The sequence below is a fragment of the Diadema setosum genome, chromosome 5, assembly GCF_964275005.1.
Source record: "Diadema setosum chromosome 5, eeDiaSeto1, whole genome shotgun sequence".
NCBI lineage: Eukaryota > Metazoa > Echinodermata > Echinoidea > Diadematoida > Diadematidae > Diadema > Diadema setosum.
In genome coordinates, this window is record NC_092689.1 from 317,501 (window position 1) to 335,882 (window position 18,382).

At 38.6% G+C, this 18,382-nt stretch overlaps 1 protein-coding gene across 2 annotated transcripts in view; it reads left to right on the top strand.

Annotated features, from left to right (window-relative positions):
- The first annotated feature begins 848 nt into the window (after positions 1-848).
- Positions 849-18,382, top strand: part of LOC140228970 (potassium voltage-gated channel subfamily KQT member 1-like) — a 169,919-nt gene continuing 152,385 nt past the window's right edge. Inside the window, exon 1 of one of the 2 annotated variants that reach the window (XM_072309229.1) lies at positions 849-1,315. In XM_072309229.1, the coding sequence (XP_072165330.1) occupies positions 963-1,315 (353 nt within the window). In that variant the 5' untranslated portion in view covers positions 849-962. The remainder of the gene's footprint in view (positions 1,316-18,382) is intronic. The other variant, XM_072309228.1, reaches the window with a different exon arrangement.

The following is an 18,382-nucleotide window of genomic DNA, read 5'->3' on the forward strand; positions in this document are numbered from 1 at the left end:
CACACACATACACACACACACACACACACACACACACACACACACACACACACACACACACACACACACACACACACATTATACGGGACCTCGTATCTCTGGAACTGTATCTTGCCTTGAAAAAAAAAGTAGAAAGAAGAGAAATATGATATGCATAACCATTTTATAGAAAAAGTCAAAGTTCAACAATGCGACTTTCAGAGTATTGATAATACACACAAAAAAATGGGGTCAGTAGAGCCTATACAATTTCTTATCGAATTTATCTTTCATTGTTGATCATTTTCTGTTATAAGACCTTGGTTACTTGGTTAACATAGTTCTTTTGAAGCATCAGACACCAAAATCATTTTATCTCTGTATGACATGTGGATGGCGCAAGTTTTGCTATCTCGCCATCTACGTTTTCATTTGCGGCGTCAAACTTGGTATGCTGCGCTGATTCATGCCCTGCCCTCTACGGAGTCGCTAGTCAAGTGTGGGCTGCTAGATGCTAGCTCACTAGCGCTAAACGCTGAATGCATCTGGGTCTGCTGTGTTCTCGTATGAATATTTATACCGAGAGTAAGCATACTCATGTCTCGCGCGGGTAGTCCAAGACAATATTAAAAAACAACGATACACTGGCTAATTAGCAACAATTGTGAAGAGTTCGAGGGCCCATCTACACGTGCATTCCTAATAGCTGATAGCCAGAACAAGAGAGACTGGACGTTCGCGTTGAGGCGTAGCTCACTCAGTTCTGTTTCACAGCTGCGACATAAATGCACATAATGTATGGGTCCCCAATGTATGCATAGTAGTGGAACTCGAACGCGTCGGGTAGTGTACTCCAGATATTGACTGTCCACCTGTGACTGGTGAGTCCTTATCTTATGACGCCGAGGAGGAAAAAAGATATAGCAAGCATGTCCGTTGAATATGTATAGGATACACTGAAAGCTGCAGTTGTGTAGTAGAAAATGGCAGAAAAGGACAGTGTAAAACCCCGAAATCAAACGACGAGTAAAACGTATTCATACTCCAGCGTTGTTGAAATGGATCCAGTCAGCACTTCATCGGACATGGGGAGCAGCGCCGGGACTGCTCCCGCCGTGTACACCCAGCAGGCCGATAGCTCGTCGCGCAATCCGCTGGTTCAGAACGTTCAGAACATAAACCTGAACAACAGTGTACAAACTGACAAGGAGTTCGAAAGAAAGTACTCGGAGCATGTTAGCAAGAGACCGTCAGTCCGAATGAGTTTCCAGGGAAGAGTCTACAACTTTCTGGAGAGACCGTCAGGATGGAAATGCTTTGCCTACCATTTTGCAGTGTAAGTTGTTTTTCTAATTCACTTGAGTTGTGTGTATTGGTCATTGAAACAACAGCCTTAATAAACTGACATCTAACGTTGTTAGATCTAATTCTCCTAAAGAGTAACTTTACCCATGGTGGTCTCAGTAACCATTTGTAATCAGTACAAGATACAGTGATGAAAATTATGGTCGCAACACTTGCAATTGGTTGTTGCTTGATTGCTATGGTTTAGACACATCCTTTGGGAAAGAATACTCACACTTGAGCTCTCAGTGACAGTGTATTGTGTTACAGCTAGATGTACAGTGTAGTAGGTGTCTCTGTGTGTAATTAAAGAGAATGCATGCACTGGAACATTTATGCCAAGAGTATGTACATGTAGGCCTAAAGCAATTTAATGATGACTGATACCACAGCAGTTGATAATACATGTAATGAATAAACTTTAGTAAACTCCATGCATTCATGACTGATGGCATAGCAAACAAGAAAGGGTCATGATTTTTTTTTTAACTTTTTCTTTAAATTCAGTCATAATAACAGTGGATTTTTGTAATTACTTTCTTTGTATCAATCATTACTTGCATGCTGCATAACAGTTTTTAATGTCACTTTGAAATAGGCTAAAACAAAGATGAATGCGCTACTATAGGACTTACATTTTAATAGATCATCGTATCCAAGTCATGCATAGCATCTGTCCAACTGAGGGTGCAATTCCACACCCTCAACTTTATATGTGACCCTGCACCACAAAACTACCAAAAAGTTGGCAGACATGGATTTTTCGTTAAGGGCAGATTCTGAAAGAGCAGACTCTTAGCTTTAAAATGATATATAATCAATACAACTAAACTTTCCTCACCTACTTGTATTATAAGTAACTGTAAAGAAAGTACAAATTCCAAAAAGTGCTTGCTGAGAAAGGAGGCTTTGAAGTTAAGGGGAGACCTATTTAAGTGCTTAATCTCACTCTGCTGCTCTATGCAATGAAAGGGACAAAAACAGGATGTAAAAACCACAATGAAGGATCAGATTAAACTGAAAATTTTCACACTTATTAAAGGGGATGGCTAGTAACTGATCAGTGGGAATACTGGGGGATGATTGTTCCAATTCTTGTGGGATTCATGTAAGAGTACATTATATCTATTGTTGTGTGAAAATTATGTGCTTCAGAATGGTGTCATATTCAAGTAATGTGCAGTTTAATGGTTCCAGGCTAGCATGCCTGTACAGTGACGGGGCATTAAACTGTACATTACTTGAATATCAGACCGTTCTGAAGCAAATAATTTTCACACAACAATAGATGTATAATGTACTCTTAAATGGATCCCACAAGAGTTGGAACAATCACCCCCAGCATTCCCACTGATTCCCACTAGCCATCCCCTTTAAGTACATCTTATCAATATCTGATACCAACATTAAATGCAGTAGCACAATCCTCTCAGAAGTTATCATACATGTACGTGAAATTGAGGAGTAAATGGCATTTAAGAAATGAAAAGATGCCTATATGATATGTAAGCACACTTTTTTAAGTGTTCTAGAAAACTGAAAAACTCCAAAACAATTTCCCATTCATTTTATGATCCCAAACTTTAGAATTCTTTGGAAGAACTGCTCTGAAGTTCAGAAAATTAACTAGGTTGGCCCATTTCACCTACATGTATTTTGAGTCAGCATGTAAATTAAGGGTGTGCAGCTTTTTGTTTGTTTTCCAGTGCATGATCACATATAGAGTAAAGTCATAAAAATAGAATAGCACAAGTTCCATCAATAGGCAGACATGAATTCAAAGCATTCTTTTGATATTTACCTTGTTGTCAGTGTTTCACATCTATAACAAAATTTCTTGAATAGACTTTATTGGTCATACCCACATACAATCAAATAAGATGAGATAATGAAACCATCAACTCACAATCCCCCAAATAATTGTTATTTATCCTCTTTGCCAAGTACATGTTTTTATAGTGATCAAAATGATATTGGAAGGATTTGTTTCTGTTTTTGTTTTTGTTTTTCAGTGACCACAGGTAAACCTTGTAGAAAAAAAATGTAACTGACAGGTCTACTTTGTATTAGGATGTGTGGAGAAGTAACCTGAACTGTAAAACACATCAAGGTCCTTACCTTATTCCATTTTGGTATGTTTTGCTGTTAGTCTGATTACTAATAACTCTATAGAAGATAAAAATGATTTATATAAAACATAAAAAGTAATACACAACGTATGAATCATTCCTTCAGTAAACACGCATAATGCACAAATCGTTCAGGAATAGAGGGATAGGAAAAGTGGAATATTTTTTCGTACTGTATCCTGTGATCACAAATGAAAAAAAAAACCAGACTGGCATCTGGTTGAAAGTGTAATGAATTAACAGACTTTAATTGGTGATACAGGTCAACACGAGAATCATATTCTAGTAAGTGTATTTTGAGCTGTACTTTTTGTATATTGTGTTATGAAATGGAATTCTGCCTTGTGTGATGGAGAGAAAATTCTTTTCATTCAGAATGCAGTAAATGCACACACATGTACATAAAGATGTGAATGGATTCTTTTTTTTTTCCTTCTAATCTTTACACTGGTGTTACTGTCAACATCAGTTTCTAACATCTTTGTTAATAATCTTGAAATAATTTGTCACAATTTTCTGTGCTGTTATAAATGAGGAATGATCAAGCTGCCATCTTCAATCTACGAGTACCTTCACAACTTTCCCTAAAGACATCAGTCATCTAGTGAAATCAGTGTGGTACATGCTTTTCATGCACTTGATTTCTAGATGTAGAAGAGTGATCTCCATATCATGAATGTATTTTTGTTTTTCCCCACCTCCTATTTGCTCTGTTTACAACGTAAGGGTGCCATTTGTGTTCCGTGATATAATTGGATGTTTGACATTTCCAGTACTTATCCGAGAGGAATTTCTTGCTGTTCGTGAACGTCTAATTCAATTTGAGGAATTACCCATTTCCCTGACACCTTTCTTGCCTTTGTGTGAAATTTGATTAGTTTTTCCTTGGGGAAATTACCCTTGGGAAGACTTATAAATATGGTGTCTGTTAATGTCAGGGTTATTTGGGTCTACTGGTCCTCCAGTATAGGAGGCAAAGTAGCACTAAACATGCCTCTTTGTCTTTTACCCTCATGTGTTACCCATGTACAAGTAGAGAAAAGGACCAGAATTTTAATAGCTTTAAGCATTTGGTTGTTAGGAGCTTTGTCCCTTTATAGTGCAGGGAACTCTTTATAAGCAGGAATCTTTCCAGAAAAGGGTGTATCCTGTCCTCCGTTTTCATTTGGATTTATCTGCTTGGTTTTTCCATCTTTGTCAACTACAATTGCCAAGGAGAAGCAACTAGACAAGTTCTGTCCTTTTGGGAGATTTACAAATTACTCTGCAAGTGAAAGTACTAATTCCAAAGACCAATATGATCTTGAGCATTATCAGTAAATATCAGTGACTGATGGTTTCATTTCATACCAGAATGTCTAAATCTAATTGTTGTTCTCTGACATTGAAGTGAAAGTGTGTAGAAATGTGCATACATGTATGTGTGTTTGGGTGTGTGTTTTCATGAACACACTGTACCAATTCTAAGTAAATATTTGACAATTGGAAACATTGTTTGAATAACCAGTTCCATGAAAGCACAATTTCAGCTGATGTTTGTCTGACTTATTAGAAATGGTACCAAGAAAAAAAAAAGAAAACACACACCCACTTCTTGTGTAGAATTTTAACAAAGTTCTTCTTTTCAGAACATTCTGGCAGCTGTATCCAATCAGAAAAACCTAGTAGCACTGCTTACCCATTGCAATACCTCAACTCCATCTCATCTTATTAGCTGTGAGGATTAAGTTTCTCACACTGTTAGTTCTGTCAGATATCTGTTAATGAGAAAGTGCTACAGTGCATCATACCCCTGTATGCTTAATAAAGCTAGGCAGAACTGTTTCTCCCTGCTCCTCTTGTACAGAATACAAGCATGTAATTACGCCAGCATGTAATTGCACCAGAGCACATTATACACTGCTCAACACTGAAGAAAAGTCAGTGAGATAAGGCACATCATAATGTAGTGTATTGTTGACAGAAAATGAAAGTAAGATTTTGGTGTTGCCAGTGAATCAGCAATGCATTCTCCCTATTGCATAAAGATGTAATTGGCTACAATTTCCATGATATTGAATTGGCATTGTTGTGCTGGTGTATGGCACAAGCTGCATTTGGTTTAAATAGCACATGAGCACTGAGCACTACATTCATGTATCTTTATCTCCAAAACTTTTTGTAGAAATTCTCAGAAATTGTTATGTTTTGAGAAAAGAAATGACAATTTCATGCTCTAAAAATGTATAATTTCTATTGCGAAGGCACAATGTTTAATATATAGTATGATAAAAAAGGAAAATATAGATTGAGATTAATGTGTAGAATGCCCATACCTGGTGCGTAGTAACTCAGTAGATCCCCTAAATTTATGGTTTTACAGTATGTTAACATCTTCATCTGATGAACACTTCGTCATTTCCTCATATTTTGGTATTTCTCACTTTATAGGGAGCCAATACTAGACCTCGATTGTGTACAATGACAGTTCAAGCATGTAACTCTTGGAAGATATAGTACACATCTGTATCCTGCATATAATAGAAAAACAATGAAATCATATTTCTATACCTCTGCTACAAAGTGTCGCGGGAGACATTATGTTTTCAGGTTGTCCATCCGTCCGTCCTTCCGTCCTTCCATCTAGGTCCTTCCCTCCGTCTGTCCTTCTGTCAGTCCTTCCATCCATAATCAATTTTGTGGACAGCGTTACTAAAAATCCCTTGGAGGTATCCTAATGAAACTTGGCATGTATATGAGTGGGTGAAGTTGTGCCTATCAATTTTTTGGGCGCACATGCTCAAGGTCAAAGGTCAAAATATCAAGGTCAAATGCTCAGAATTTCACTATTTCCCCCATGCAATGCCTGAAGGTGTTTTTTTTTTTTTTTGGGGGGGGGGGTGAAACTTAGTGTACACCGTATCAAAATAAAGATTCTCCAGAGAGAAGTGGGCAACTTTTTGCTCTTTTCACTCAGTACATCAATGGTATTTTTATGCCTCCGCCAGGAAGTGGTGCCGGAGGCATTATGTTGTCGGGTTGTCCGTCCGTCCGTCCGTCCGTCCGTCCTTCCTTCCGACCGTAATGAATTTTGTGGACAAGGTAACTATCAAAACCTTTTGAGGTATCCTAATGAAACTTGGCATGTATGTGTATTAGGGGGTGAAGTTGTGCCTATCAACTTTTGGGTGCACATGCTCAAGGTCAAAGGTCAAAAGGTCAAGGTCAAATACATAAGATTTTACTATTTCCATCATATCTATGCAATGCCTGAAGATATTTTCTTGAAACTTAGTGTATACATGTATTACTCAATTAAGATTCTCTGGTGAAAGTTTGAGTCATGAGGTCAAAGGTCAAAAGGTCAAATAAAAATATTAAAACTTCACCTTTTTTCTCTGTACCTTGGAAATTGTTCAAGGTCTCTTCATGGAACATACATTATGTACATGTACTGACTGGCAGTGATTATCTAGAGAATTTATGGTTCATGGGGTCAGGGGTCAAAGGTCAAGGGCAACACTTCAAAATTTTTCTGAATATTTTCCTCATGTTTATGCAATACCAGCAGGATTATTATTTTATTTTTTTTTACACTAGGTGTATGCATGTTTAACCTAATAGAGATTCTCTGGGAAGTTTTTTTTTCTTCTTTTGTTTTTGCCTCAAAGGTCAAAAGGTCAAAGATCAAGTGAAATTGCTGGACTAAGTTTTTCCTCCATATCTAGGAAGTGGCTCAAGTAATCTTGAAACGTACTACATATTTATGCATCTTCTGCCTGCCTGCTTTATGCATCTTCTGCCTGCTTCTGCTTTTTAGCATTCCTCCCCATTTCCAACATTTTCGTATACTTACAAGTTTTCTGTAAACTTATCCTTTACTTTGTATAATGAAATTTATGTAAGTACACGTACTGTATTCAATTTGTGTAATATATATATATATGTTTTTGTTGGAAATGAAAAATAAATGAATGAAAAAAATGAAAATGACAGTGATTAGCTTATGAATTTTAGGGTCAAAGGCCAGATGAAAATGTTAACAATTTACTATTCAATACAGAAATTGCACTTTTTCTCCATACCTTGAAAATTTCTCAATGCATAAACGTATGAATGGGTCAAAGTCAAGTTAAAGTCTGTAAATCCCAAATACATGCTCTCCTATTTATCCAATTAAACCTAGGTCAAGGAAGATGAGCATTCATCACATTTGTGACAAACTTGTCATTTTAACATTTTGCCAATTTTGTGAAAATGTAATCACACATTGTCCACATGTACTATTTAGACCTATTAGGAGAATCATGCATTATGGCGGAGGCATACCAGTCGCCATAGCGACATTTCTAGTTGCACACTTAGTCTTTGATTTCAAGTGTGACTATGTCTTGATAAAGGTATAGAGACATTAAACCCCAGAAAAGGCAAATGAAGGTGGTCTGGATGACAATAAAACTAATCTCATATCCATTCAAAAATCAAGTAAGTTTTATAATTATGTTAAATGCTACTGTCCTGAATGTCAAGTCCAAGAATATGGTGAAATCAACACTTGCATTTTTTTTTTTTTAAAGAAGCATGTTATCATGGTGACTTACATTGGCCTATTACATTCAATTACTCAATATCCTGCATGTTTGATTGTATGTAAACCTCAAAGCTAATTTTCTGGAAATTGTGTTTATATGTTTGTTAGCTTAGGTATCATTTTTGTGGCAGATTTTGATCCCAATGTGTTGTGACAAATTATGTATCATTGGATGGTTTCCATGGAGTCTGGCAGATCTAATGATATCAAAACCTGTATGTATCAATTTTCAGCAACTGTATTGAGGTTTTCATGGTGGGAAGCAGTGTTATAATTGGGGTTAGAATGTAGCACAAATTAATGTATTACCGAAGATGCACATTAGTTGAGGAAGTGGCAATTCAGCTGAATATCAGGCTACTTTGAAGTGTACATGTATGTAAGGAAAGTGTTTGATGGCAATGTGTGTGTATGTATGTGCATGTGTGCATGCATGTGTGTATGTGCATTTGTGTCTGTGTCTCTGTCAGTGTCTGTGTCTGTGTCTGTGTTTGTGTTTGCGCCTGATTTTCTGCAATGTCTGTGTTTAAGATTTTTTTTTTTATATTATCATTGTGGGAAAGTTGCCAGTAATCAACATGTCTACAAGTTGTATAAAACCAACCAAAACTTTTTTTTTCAACTTTCACATAATGATGTTTGTGATGGTTTTTCTGGATCAGTAGTGATGGGTGTTTACTAATGTAATGTATTCCACAGTAATATGTTAAATTCAATGTGGGGATTTTGACCAGGTGATCTCCTATGAACTGTAGAACCATGCCAGCTCTTTACACCTCTGATGTTTTCCCTGAAAGTATTACTTTTGTTAGATAAACAAGATAGAATGTTACAACATGAATAACATTGGGTGAAGATTGAACTGTTCTTTTGTATTCATTTTTATGCCTCCGCCAACGAAGTGGCCGGAGGCATCTGATCCATCTGATCCAGCACCTTACAATGCAGCACATCTATATGAAGGTCTTGGTTTCACTTTATTCAGACTTCGGGAATTTGTGATGATGCATGCAAAGGAAACAAGCCAAATAGCTCTATCACACACACACACACACACACACACACACACACACAAATCCAACTCAATAAATTGTTGATGGTTTTGCAAGCTCTGCTGTTTGATAGCCAACTGTATGTTTTCCATCTGAAGAGGGCTGCATAACTCTACAGAGTTCATAATAACAAGCATTGAGTCATTGAACTGTACATGTCTTTCAAGTATTGTTCAATGGTGTGATCTTTCTCCATTGGCTGGTTCAATCAAGGAGCATACTGTACACATGAATGTATGCCATTTATACATGCATAAAATTTGCTATATATGAATGACTGCAGATGTGACACTGTAACAGAATGGTTGATCACATTTATATATTCATATATTCACATACATTGCATAAATTCATATATTCATATAATCATATATTCATAGAATCATATGGTCCTATATGTAGTATGGACCTGTTGATCATTTGTGATTATTTGTAATTATTTGTAATTATATAGTTACAGACAAGCCTGATTTCACATAGACCATGTACAAAGTACAGCCGGGCCAAAGGCGGGGCCTAAGGCCGGACCCAAGGCCACGGGCCTTAGCCCGGAACCAGGGGCCCAGAGCCCAAGTGGGCCCAGAAGTGGGCCCAGGCCCAGTGGCCCAGGGGCCCCGGTGGCCCAGGGCCTCACGGGCCCCAAGGCCGGGCCAAGGCCAGGAGCTTAAGCGCTGGCCCAAGGCAGGGGGCCCAGCCAGGGGCCACCAGACTGAGACCACTAAGAGTACCAGTCATGACTTGCTGTGATAATGTGATAGGCCTGTGCATACACATATTATGTAAATACACTGTACAGGGCTGTGCATATTATGTAAATACACTGTACACTAACTATACACAGTCATGACTTGCTGTGATGATGATGTGACAGGCCTGTGCATACACATATTATGTAAATACACTGTACACGAACTATACACAGCCCAGTCGCTGTACAAATTGCGACAGGGCTATACCTGAGCAGCCCACAACACAGAGCAAACACAAAGCAAATTTTACGATTGCATTCAGTTTTGATACTTGACATCATTTTTTGTCACCTCAAACACATCAAAGACAATCTTTATTAATGAGACTTCATACCGTACCTGTTTTCCTGGGGTTATTTGTGGGAATTCTGCGATCTAGGTACTATTCGCAAATCGAACAACATGTGAAAATATCAACTCCTGATCATGTAACGTGCATGTGTACATTTCTGTGTTCACTGCTGTATTCCATGAACATGAATTCAACAACTACTGTTATATCCTGTAATATGAGCTGCCAGGACAAAACTCACATACGCTCTGATTCTGTATAGCAATCACTTTCAAAGCAATGTATTGATACATTTCTGCCAGCTAAAAATTCTTAAATGTTGGTTCACCCATGTGAACGGGTACAGAAACTGAGGCCTAGGTGGTGGGTTAAGCAGAATTGCTGCTGTCCTTGCAGTCCCACTCATATGTTTTCATGTTAGTCTAATGCTAGTTTGTGGCAATAAGAGAGTGTGCCAAGCGTAATTGGCACCTCGTCTACAACCACCCTGTCCACTGTCCACCTAGTCTAATGCCATCTCGTCTAAACTCACTTCGTCTACTACCAACTCGTCTACCAACCATTTTGTCTATATGCCAATTAGTCTAATTGTCATTTCGTCTACTAGCCATTTTATCTAATGTCCAATATGTCTAAGTCACATTTCGTCTAACACCCATTATGTCTATTGACCATTTCGTCTATTAATCATAAGGTCTATGAATTAAATAGTCTACAGCTCATTTTGTCTAATAGCCAATTGGTCTACAACTCATTGTCTAATAGTCAATTAGTCTAATAACCAGTCAGTCTACTCCCAACTGGTCTACTGCCAACTGGTCTACTCCCAATTGGTCTAATCCCAACTGGTCTACACCCAATTGGTCTACTCCCAACTCGTCTACTCCCAATTGGTCTACTCCCAACTGGTCTACACCCAATTGGTCTACTCCCAACTCGTCTACTCCCAACTAGTCTACACCCAAATGGTCTACACCCAACTCGTCTACTGCCAACTCATCTACTGCCAACTCGTCTACTGCCAACTCGTCTACTGCCAACTAGTCTACTCCCAACTGGTCTACTACTAGTTATAGTTTTTTTTTGTTTTTTTTTTGTTATTTAAGTCTACTTCATCCAGTTTCTTTTTTCCCAGTGAAATAGGTTGAACACTCTTGGTGCCCCATTTGGTTTAAATTTTTATGTTCTAATTATGACAATTTTTTAGGAAAAAAAGATAATGTCACAGTGTGAAAAACTTGCTGTGTTATTTTTGTGGTGGATGTGTAATTTATATCAGAAGCAATCATGCAGCATTTATATGTCCAAACTTCAACACTCCATCCATTCAACTTTGATACACAATCATAAGTATGGTAAAAATGAAAAGGAACACTTTAGAAGTACATTATCAGTATTCTTTATTCTGTCTGCCACGTACTGATGTATGTAAACGGTTAAATGCACAAAAAAAGGTTGAAACATATACACAAAGATATGATTCATGTGCAATATATAGCTACTATTATATAAAAAACTTTGACTATTATATAATGAAGGGATCATGTATGTTTACATTAATTAAGTTTTGGGGCAGTGGCTCTTCTTTAAATTTTGGTAAGATACGGAAATTTAGAAAATATTATTTGACCGGCGACACGTGGTATTTCATTACTACATCGGATGCCTTTCCTGATTTCTCATTTTTTGGCAGAAGAAGGTCATTGATATGGATTTTATCTTCAAGAGTGAACCTTGTATAATAAATAAAACATCCTAGCGTGATCATTCAATGTCCATAAAGCAAAAACACGGGCGACACATATTTCACGCAATTGCGCCGAGATAGTGGGTTTGACCCAAGTGTGACTGAGGTATAAGGGATCACTTTGGGGTCGTTCTGTCCGAGACTCTGTCCGTCCGTCCGTCTTTCCGTCTGTCTGTTACGCGTTAAAATCTTGAATTTCTAGGTGCCATTAAGTGCTCCAATTTCAATCAAACTTGGATGGAAGATTGGTAATACAGACTTAAAAATTTTGAGGTATGCAATGGTCAACACAAGGTCCAAGGTCACCGGCAGGGGTCAATATCCTTTTTCAGGTCAACGTTAAGTTTTTTGAGCAAGTTTCTATTATGGCCCATAACTTTGCATCCATTTACCCAATAATTGGGACTTTTCACGTTTACGTTTAAAGTTGTTATTTATTCAAAATTAAATCAAATGTTACATCACACAACAGTTCAGTTTCTCTCCATTTTGTGTCAATCCTCTTCCTTACAAAGCAGATTTCCAAAACTCCATTCAAACCATACACACTTCATACTTCATGTATAACTCAGCACAAACACACACACACACACACACACACACACACACAAACAAAAGACCTGTTATTTCAAATTATAGTCAACATTCACGAGAACAACAACTAAAAACAATACAAAATTTCCATGACATTCATTTATTCATGTCAAATTCTAAAAGTACATTTAATATCGGTTATTATATGCACAACTATACCACCATACGTCTACGAGTATGTCTGCTAGTAATTACAATCAAGCAATTACAACTCAGCATTCAAATACCCCACCTTGCCATCGTGTGATAACAGTCTTTATCATTATTTAGTTATTTTACGGCCAGAATGTAGACTGGATAGTCATGTCTCACCATTGATTAGTATGTCTTTATATTCAGCATGTGCGGAATAATTAACAACTAGAATAGCCTAATATTGATTTTTGTGCTAATCAAGGGCAGGGTTTGATATGAATAGTTCATGACAGTGAGACGGACTGGACACTAGACAAAATGGTATATTCATTATTAGCATGACCAGATGGAAATGATCAGTTTGGGTAAATTGTTGAGAGTAAAACTATATCATTTGGGAGTACACCAATTGGGTATAGACGAGTATAGACCAATTGGGAGTAGATAAGTTGGGACTAGACCACTTGGGAGTAGACCAATTGGGAGTAGACCAATTGGGAGTAGACCAGTTGGGAGTAGACCAATTGGGAGTAGACCAGTTGGGAGTAGACCAGTTTTGAGTAGACCAATTGGGAGTAGACTAATTGGGAGTAGACCAGTTGGGAGTAGACCAGTTGGGAGTAGACGAGTTGGGAGTAGACCAATTGGGAGTAGACGAGTTGGGAGTAGACCAGATGGGTATAGACCATATTGGGTATGGACAAACTAAGGGTTGGACGATATGATAACTAGACAAAGTGAATGTAGACTAAATGACTTGTAGACGAGGTGGGAGTAGACTAACTAGTAGTAGACAAAATAGATATTAGACGACATGGCAAATAGACATTGTGAGTGTAGACGATTTGGCTATTAGATCAATTGTTTTGTAGACGAAATGCTCCTTAGACGAGTTGGGCATTAGACAGTACAGGTAGTGGGCAAAGTGACTATTAGACAATATGGGTACTGGACAAAACGAGTTGTAGACCAAATGGGTATTAGACGAATCGGTAATAGACGATATGCCAGTAGACCAATTGGAAAATAGACATAGTGGCTGTAGACGAGGTCACTATAAACCTGCCAAGCAGTTTGCCAAGCAGGGATTCAGCTGGATGTCGAAAGTGATTAGCCATTCTGATACATACCACCTAAAACCCCAACCCTATCAAATTCTTTTGAATTTCTGCTATCAAAACAATGATTGGATAATCTGCAGACAAAGTAGATTTTTTCTGTCACAAATCTGCTGTTACTGTGTTATTACCTCCGCCGAGGGGGAAGGTTATGTTTTCGTGACCGTTGGTTTGTTTGTTTGTTTGTTTGTTTGTTAGTTAGTTAGTTTGTCTGTGTGCAAAATAACTCAAAAAGTAGGTAACGAATTTGGATGAAACTTGCAGGAAAGGTTAAGATTGATACAAGTAACAGATGATCAAATTGTGGTAGTGATCTGAGAATTTTGGAGGAATTTATGAAGGATTTTTGATATTTTGGCAGGTAGGGTCAATGAACTTGGGAGTTCAGGCTGCGCGTATTTGAGGTTTGCATGAGCGCACTAAAGTGCGTGCTCTAGTTTCTGCTGGGGCGAGGCGCGCCGTGCAGCTGAGGGTTTATGACGTAACAAAGGCTTCTCTATTGGGAAATTGGGCGACTTTCAGCACACAATGCTATAAGTATGTATGGGTGGAAATCACTTCTATGGAAGAACAAGATCAGTGGTGGAAATGAGCTGCATGCTTGGCGGAGGTCTGCGCTCTCTGAGTGCTTCTGTAGTTTTGAATGTCTTCCTCTGTGAAAAATGTGAAATCAATGAAAGGAAAAAATATGGTACCTGGTAAATATTAATAGCTGTGCACATTATTCACACATGTACTATACAATGTATGACAGTAGCATATATTCACTCACAAAAAAACACTGATACATGTTAAGGAGTTAAAGAATCAGCAGACATAGTTTTACAAGATGTATTGCAGAGTTCAATTAGTATTAGTATTAGTAGTAGTAGTAGTAGTAGTAGTAGTAGTAATAGTAGTAGAAGTAGCAATGATAGTAATGATAATAGTGGCTACTTGTATAGCGCACAGGTCCGCTTTTTAGTGCTCATGGCGCTTCATAAATGAAAAGATAGATATAACACATGTTCAAACATGACAACAGAGAAGAAAATGGCAAACAACAACAAACACATACCAGATAAAGAATACAATTGTTCTGAACATTATAGACTGCAATTATAGTCCTCAGTGTGAGAGGAATAGGTAAAGTTTTGAAGTTTGGATTTGAATGTTTCTGTAGATGACAATTATAGCTGTACACACAGAGAAAATGTTCCAGTTAAAGAGGAACGTAGTCATACAAAGTGTATGTATTTCACATTTTTCAGTATTTTCAATCTTTCATATCCATATGCAATGGGCATAATGGATTCATTTGCATATCATTTGCATAGTATGCTATCATGGGGTATGAAAGTATGCTGAGTGTTGACATATACTGTACGAGCTGAAATTTTCGCGTACAGATATTTTCGCGAATTGCTACTGGGAGGACATTTGCGCGTGTTGTTAATTTCGCGGTTGCGACGGTCTAATTGAACGTAACTATTTGCGCGTTGTTATATTCGCGTGTTATTATTTTCGCGGTTCAAAGGCGATTCGCGAAATTCGCGAAAATAAAACCACCGCAAAAATTTCAGCTCGTACAGTAGGTCATCCACTCATTGTATCCCCCGCACAGAGTTTGGAGGATACTATGGATTTGGCCTCGTTGCGCCGCATCCGCCGCAGAGATTTTCTTGTGAGCACTCTACTGGCTGCAGTTCTTCTTAGATCATCTTCAAATTTGGCGTGAAGGTGTGTTATGGTAAAACGAAGACGCCTATTGTTTTTGGTGATGGTGCCCTCGCTTGTTCCGTCTTTATACATGAAAAAGTAAATTTAACAGGGTCTGTTTGTGTGTGCGACGCTGGCCTTGCTTCGTGACCAATTTTTTTTTATGCCTCCGCCAACGAAGTGGCCGGAGGCATTATGTTTTCGAGTCGCCCGTCCGTCCGTACGTACGTCAGTCCCATTTTGTTTTTGTTGATATCTCAAGAACCGTGTGGTGGTTTTACATCAAACTTGGTATGAGGGTATATCCTGGGGGGATAATACTTTATTTGGATTTTAGGGTCACGGGGTCGAAGGTCAAAGGTCACAGGTTATTTTGTGAAAAAAAAGGTTGAAAATTCATGTTTTTCTCCATATCTCGCAAATGGTTCAAGGTATCTTCATGGAACTTAGTATATATGCTTATTCCAATGGGCAGTGATTATCTAGGGAAGTTGGGGGTCATGATTCAAAGGTCAGGGGGTCAAAGGTCAAGGTCAACTCCTCAAAATATCACTACTTTCCTTATATCTATGCAATGCCTGAAGGTTTTTTTTTAAAACTTGATGTATGCATGTATTACCCGATATATATTCTGTGGGAAGTTTCTTGCCAAAAGGTCAAAGGTCAAAAGGTCAAAGGTCAAGTGAAAGTGTTGAATTGCACTTTTTCCTCCATATCTCAAAAGTAACTCAAGGTATCATCATGAAACTTACATATTTATGCATGTTCAACCTAACAGTGATTCTCTTTGGAACTGTGAGGTCAAAGGTCAAAGGCCAGGTTTAGATAATGCTATTTCCCCATTTGATACTGAAATTATACTTTTTCTCAATACCTTGAAAATTACTCAATGCATAAACTTATAAAAGGGTCAAAAGTCAAGTAAAAATCATCAGTTCCCCAAATACCTGCACTCTGACATTTTTAATCATTCATCCAATTGAACGTAGTTCTAGGAAAGTGAACATTCAGCACATTTGTGGCAAACCTGTCATTTTAATATTTTGCCAATTGTGTGAAACTGTCATCACACATTGTCAAGACATTGTACTATAGACCTATTAGGAGAACCATGCATTATGGCGGAGGCATATCAGTCGCCGTAGCGATATATCTAGTTAATCATGAATTCAACCTTGCAAAATTGTAGCACAAGTCCCAATATTAAAAGTATTGTAATCACAAACAAAATTGCTTTACAATGCAAATGAATTAGTTTACACTGATGATGAGCTTTATGCTTACTTTGCTCACATATATATCTTGTATGCTGTTACGACCAAAATCACACTGAGAATGATCACACAAAAGAACCAATATATTGATGTTCATGGCAGTTTAATTGACTGTATTCAAATGTAATATTGCCGGTACAGACTCGTAATAATTTGTCACTATCCCCACTACAATATGAAATAATTATCATGTACATACCAGTGTGGTCACTTACATATTATATATTTACAATATGAAACAATCAAATGCGAGATCACAAGGTCCATGTAAGTCCCTGGGAAATGTCCACAGATGAGGTTCGATGCACAGATGAATGATCCTTGATGCACCGATGAATGAGCATGTTTCTCCTGAGCGACGAAAATTCGAGGTGATGCCAGCCGATGCGTGGTGATACCAGCCGATGCCAGCCGATGCCAGCCGATGCGTGGTGACACCTCGAATTTTTCCTCAGTAGAAACAGATCGGGTAGTGGCCGATGCGCGCTGATGCGAGGTGCTCCGTCGTCCACCTTCTGAGGTGGTCGATGCATGGTGACGCGAGGGACGATTCTCAGTCTAGAAACACACCGGGTAGCAAAATTTGTGGTGTACCGGACGTCTAGAATTTCTCCCCGCGTTTTTCAATCGGTTCATCGCACACACTCCTCCGACACTCGTGTACAAAATACGTATATACACACAGCGACCGTTTTCGCATCATGCTTTGTACCAACTCGCTTGTGTACGTGTGTAGGTGTAGGCCCTATACGTTACGTTACATGTGAATTGTGGCATTCATCGTCAATTGTTCGCATGATTAACAGCCTATTATTGCGCTACTGAGCCCTCATCACATACTTTGATTTTACACCACATTATTTCATTTTATATCGTCTTGAATCTTGAGAGTACTACATTAGTATGTGGCAGCCTGGAGAAAATCTCAACTGGACCCTCGATCTCCAAAGATTTCTCATCAGTCAGTGGCAGGATATGTTAGTTCGGGGTATATTGGATGGGAAGACGAAGAGAAATACCGTGGCTTATCAAAAAATAGCCGAGGCAGTAGCAAAGCAGGCAGGGCTCGTATTAACAGAGAGAAATAAGAAGACTGTCCAGGCGGCGATCAGGAACAAGCTAAAAGTACTTGAGGGAACGCTTTTATAAAGCTGATAGGCTGAACACTTCAGGAAAAGGAAGGGATGACTTCCTGAAAGTATGCCCCCTGTATTACCAACTGCTCCCCGTGCTTAGAGGCTGATATGAGTAATGTAGGTACGCTAGAAGAAACATGTCTCTGGTTGGTGCCATCTTCGTGTTGTTTACCTTCCCAGTAAGGCAGTGCGCGCGTGACCCGATCTGTGACCTAAAAATACCCGACTTCCGGAATCACCGCATTTGCACGTCACCTTTGCATCACCTCGTATTTTATCACTCAGTAGAAACAGCTCGAGTGGTCGTAAAATACGAGGTGCTGCATTGGACAAAATTCGCGAGGGATGAGAGGTGCTGTCAGTAGAAACATGCTCAATGATTCCTCTGACGTAAATCAAAAGGCGCAGGTTACGATGATCCAAGGTATGATCCAAGGAAAAATCCACCGTATAAATCCACAGCGACACGTGTAGGATCCAGACGTTATGACGACCACGTCCAGTCGATGCGTGAATGATAATCCAGGAAATAATATCCAGCTAGGAATCAAGCCCGTCACAGCTT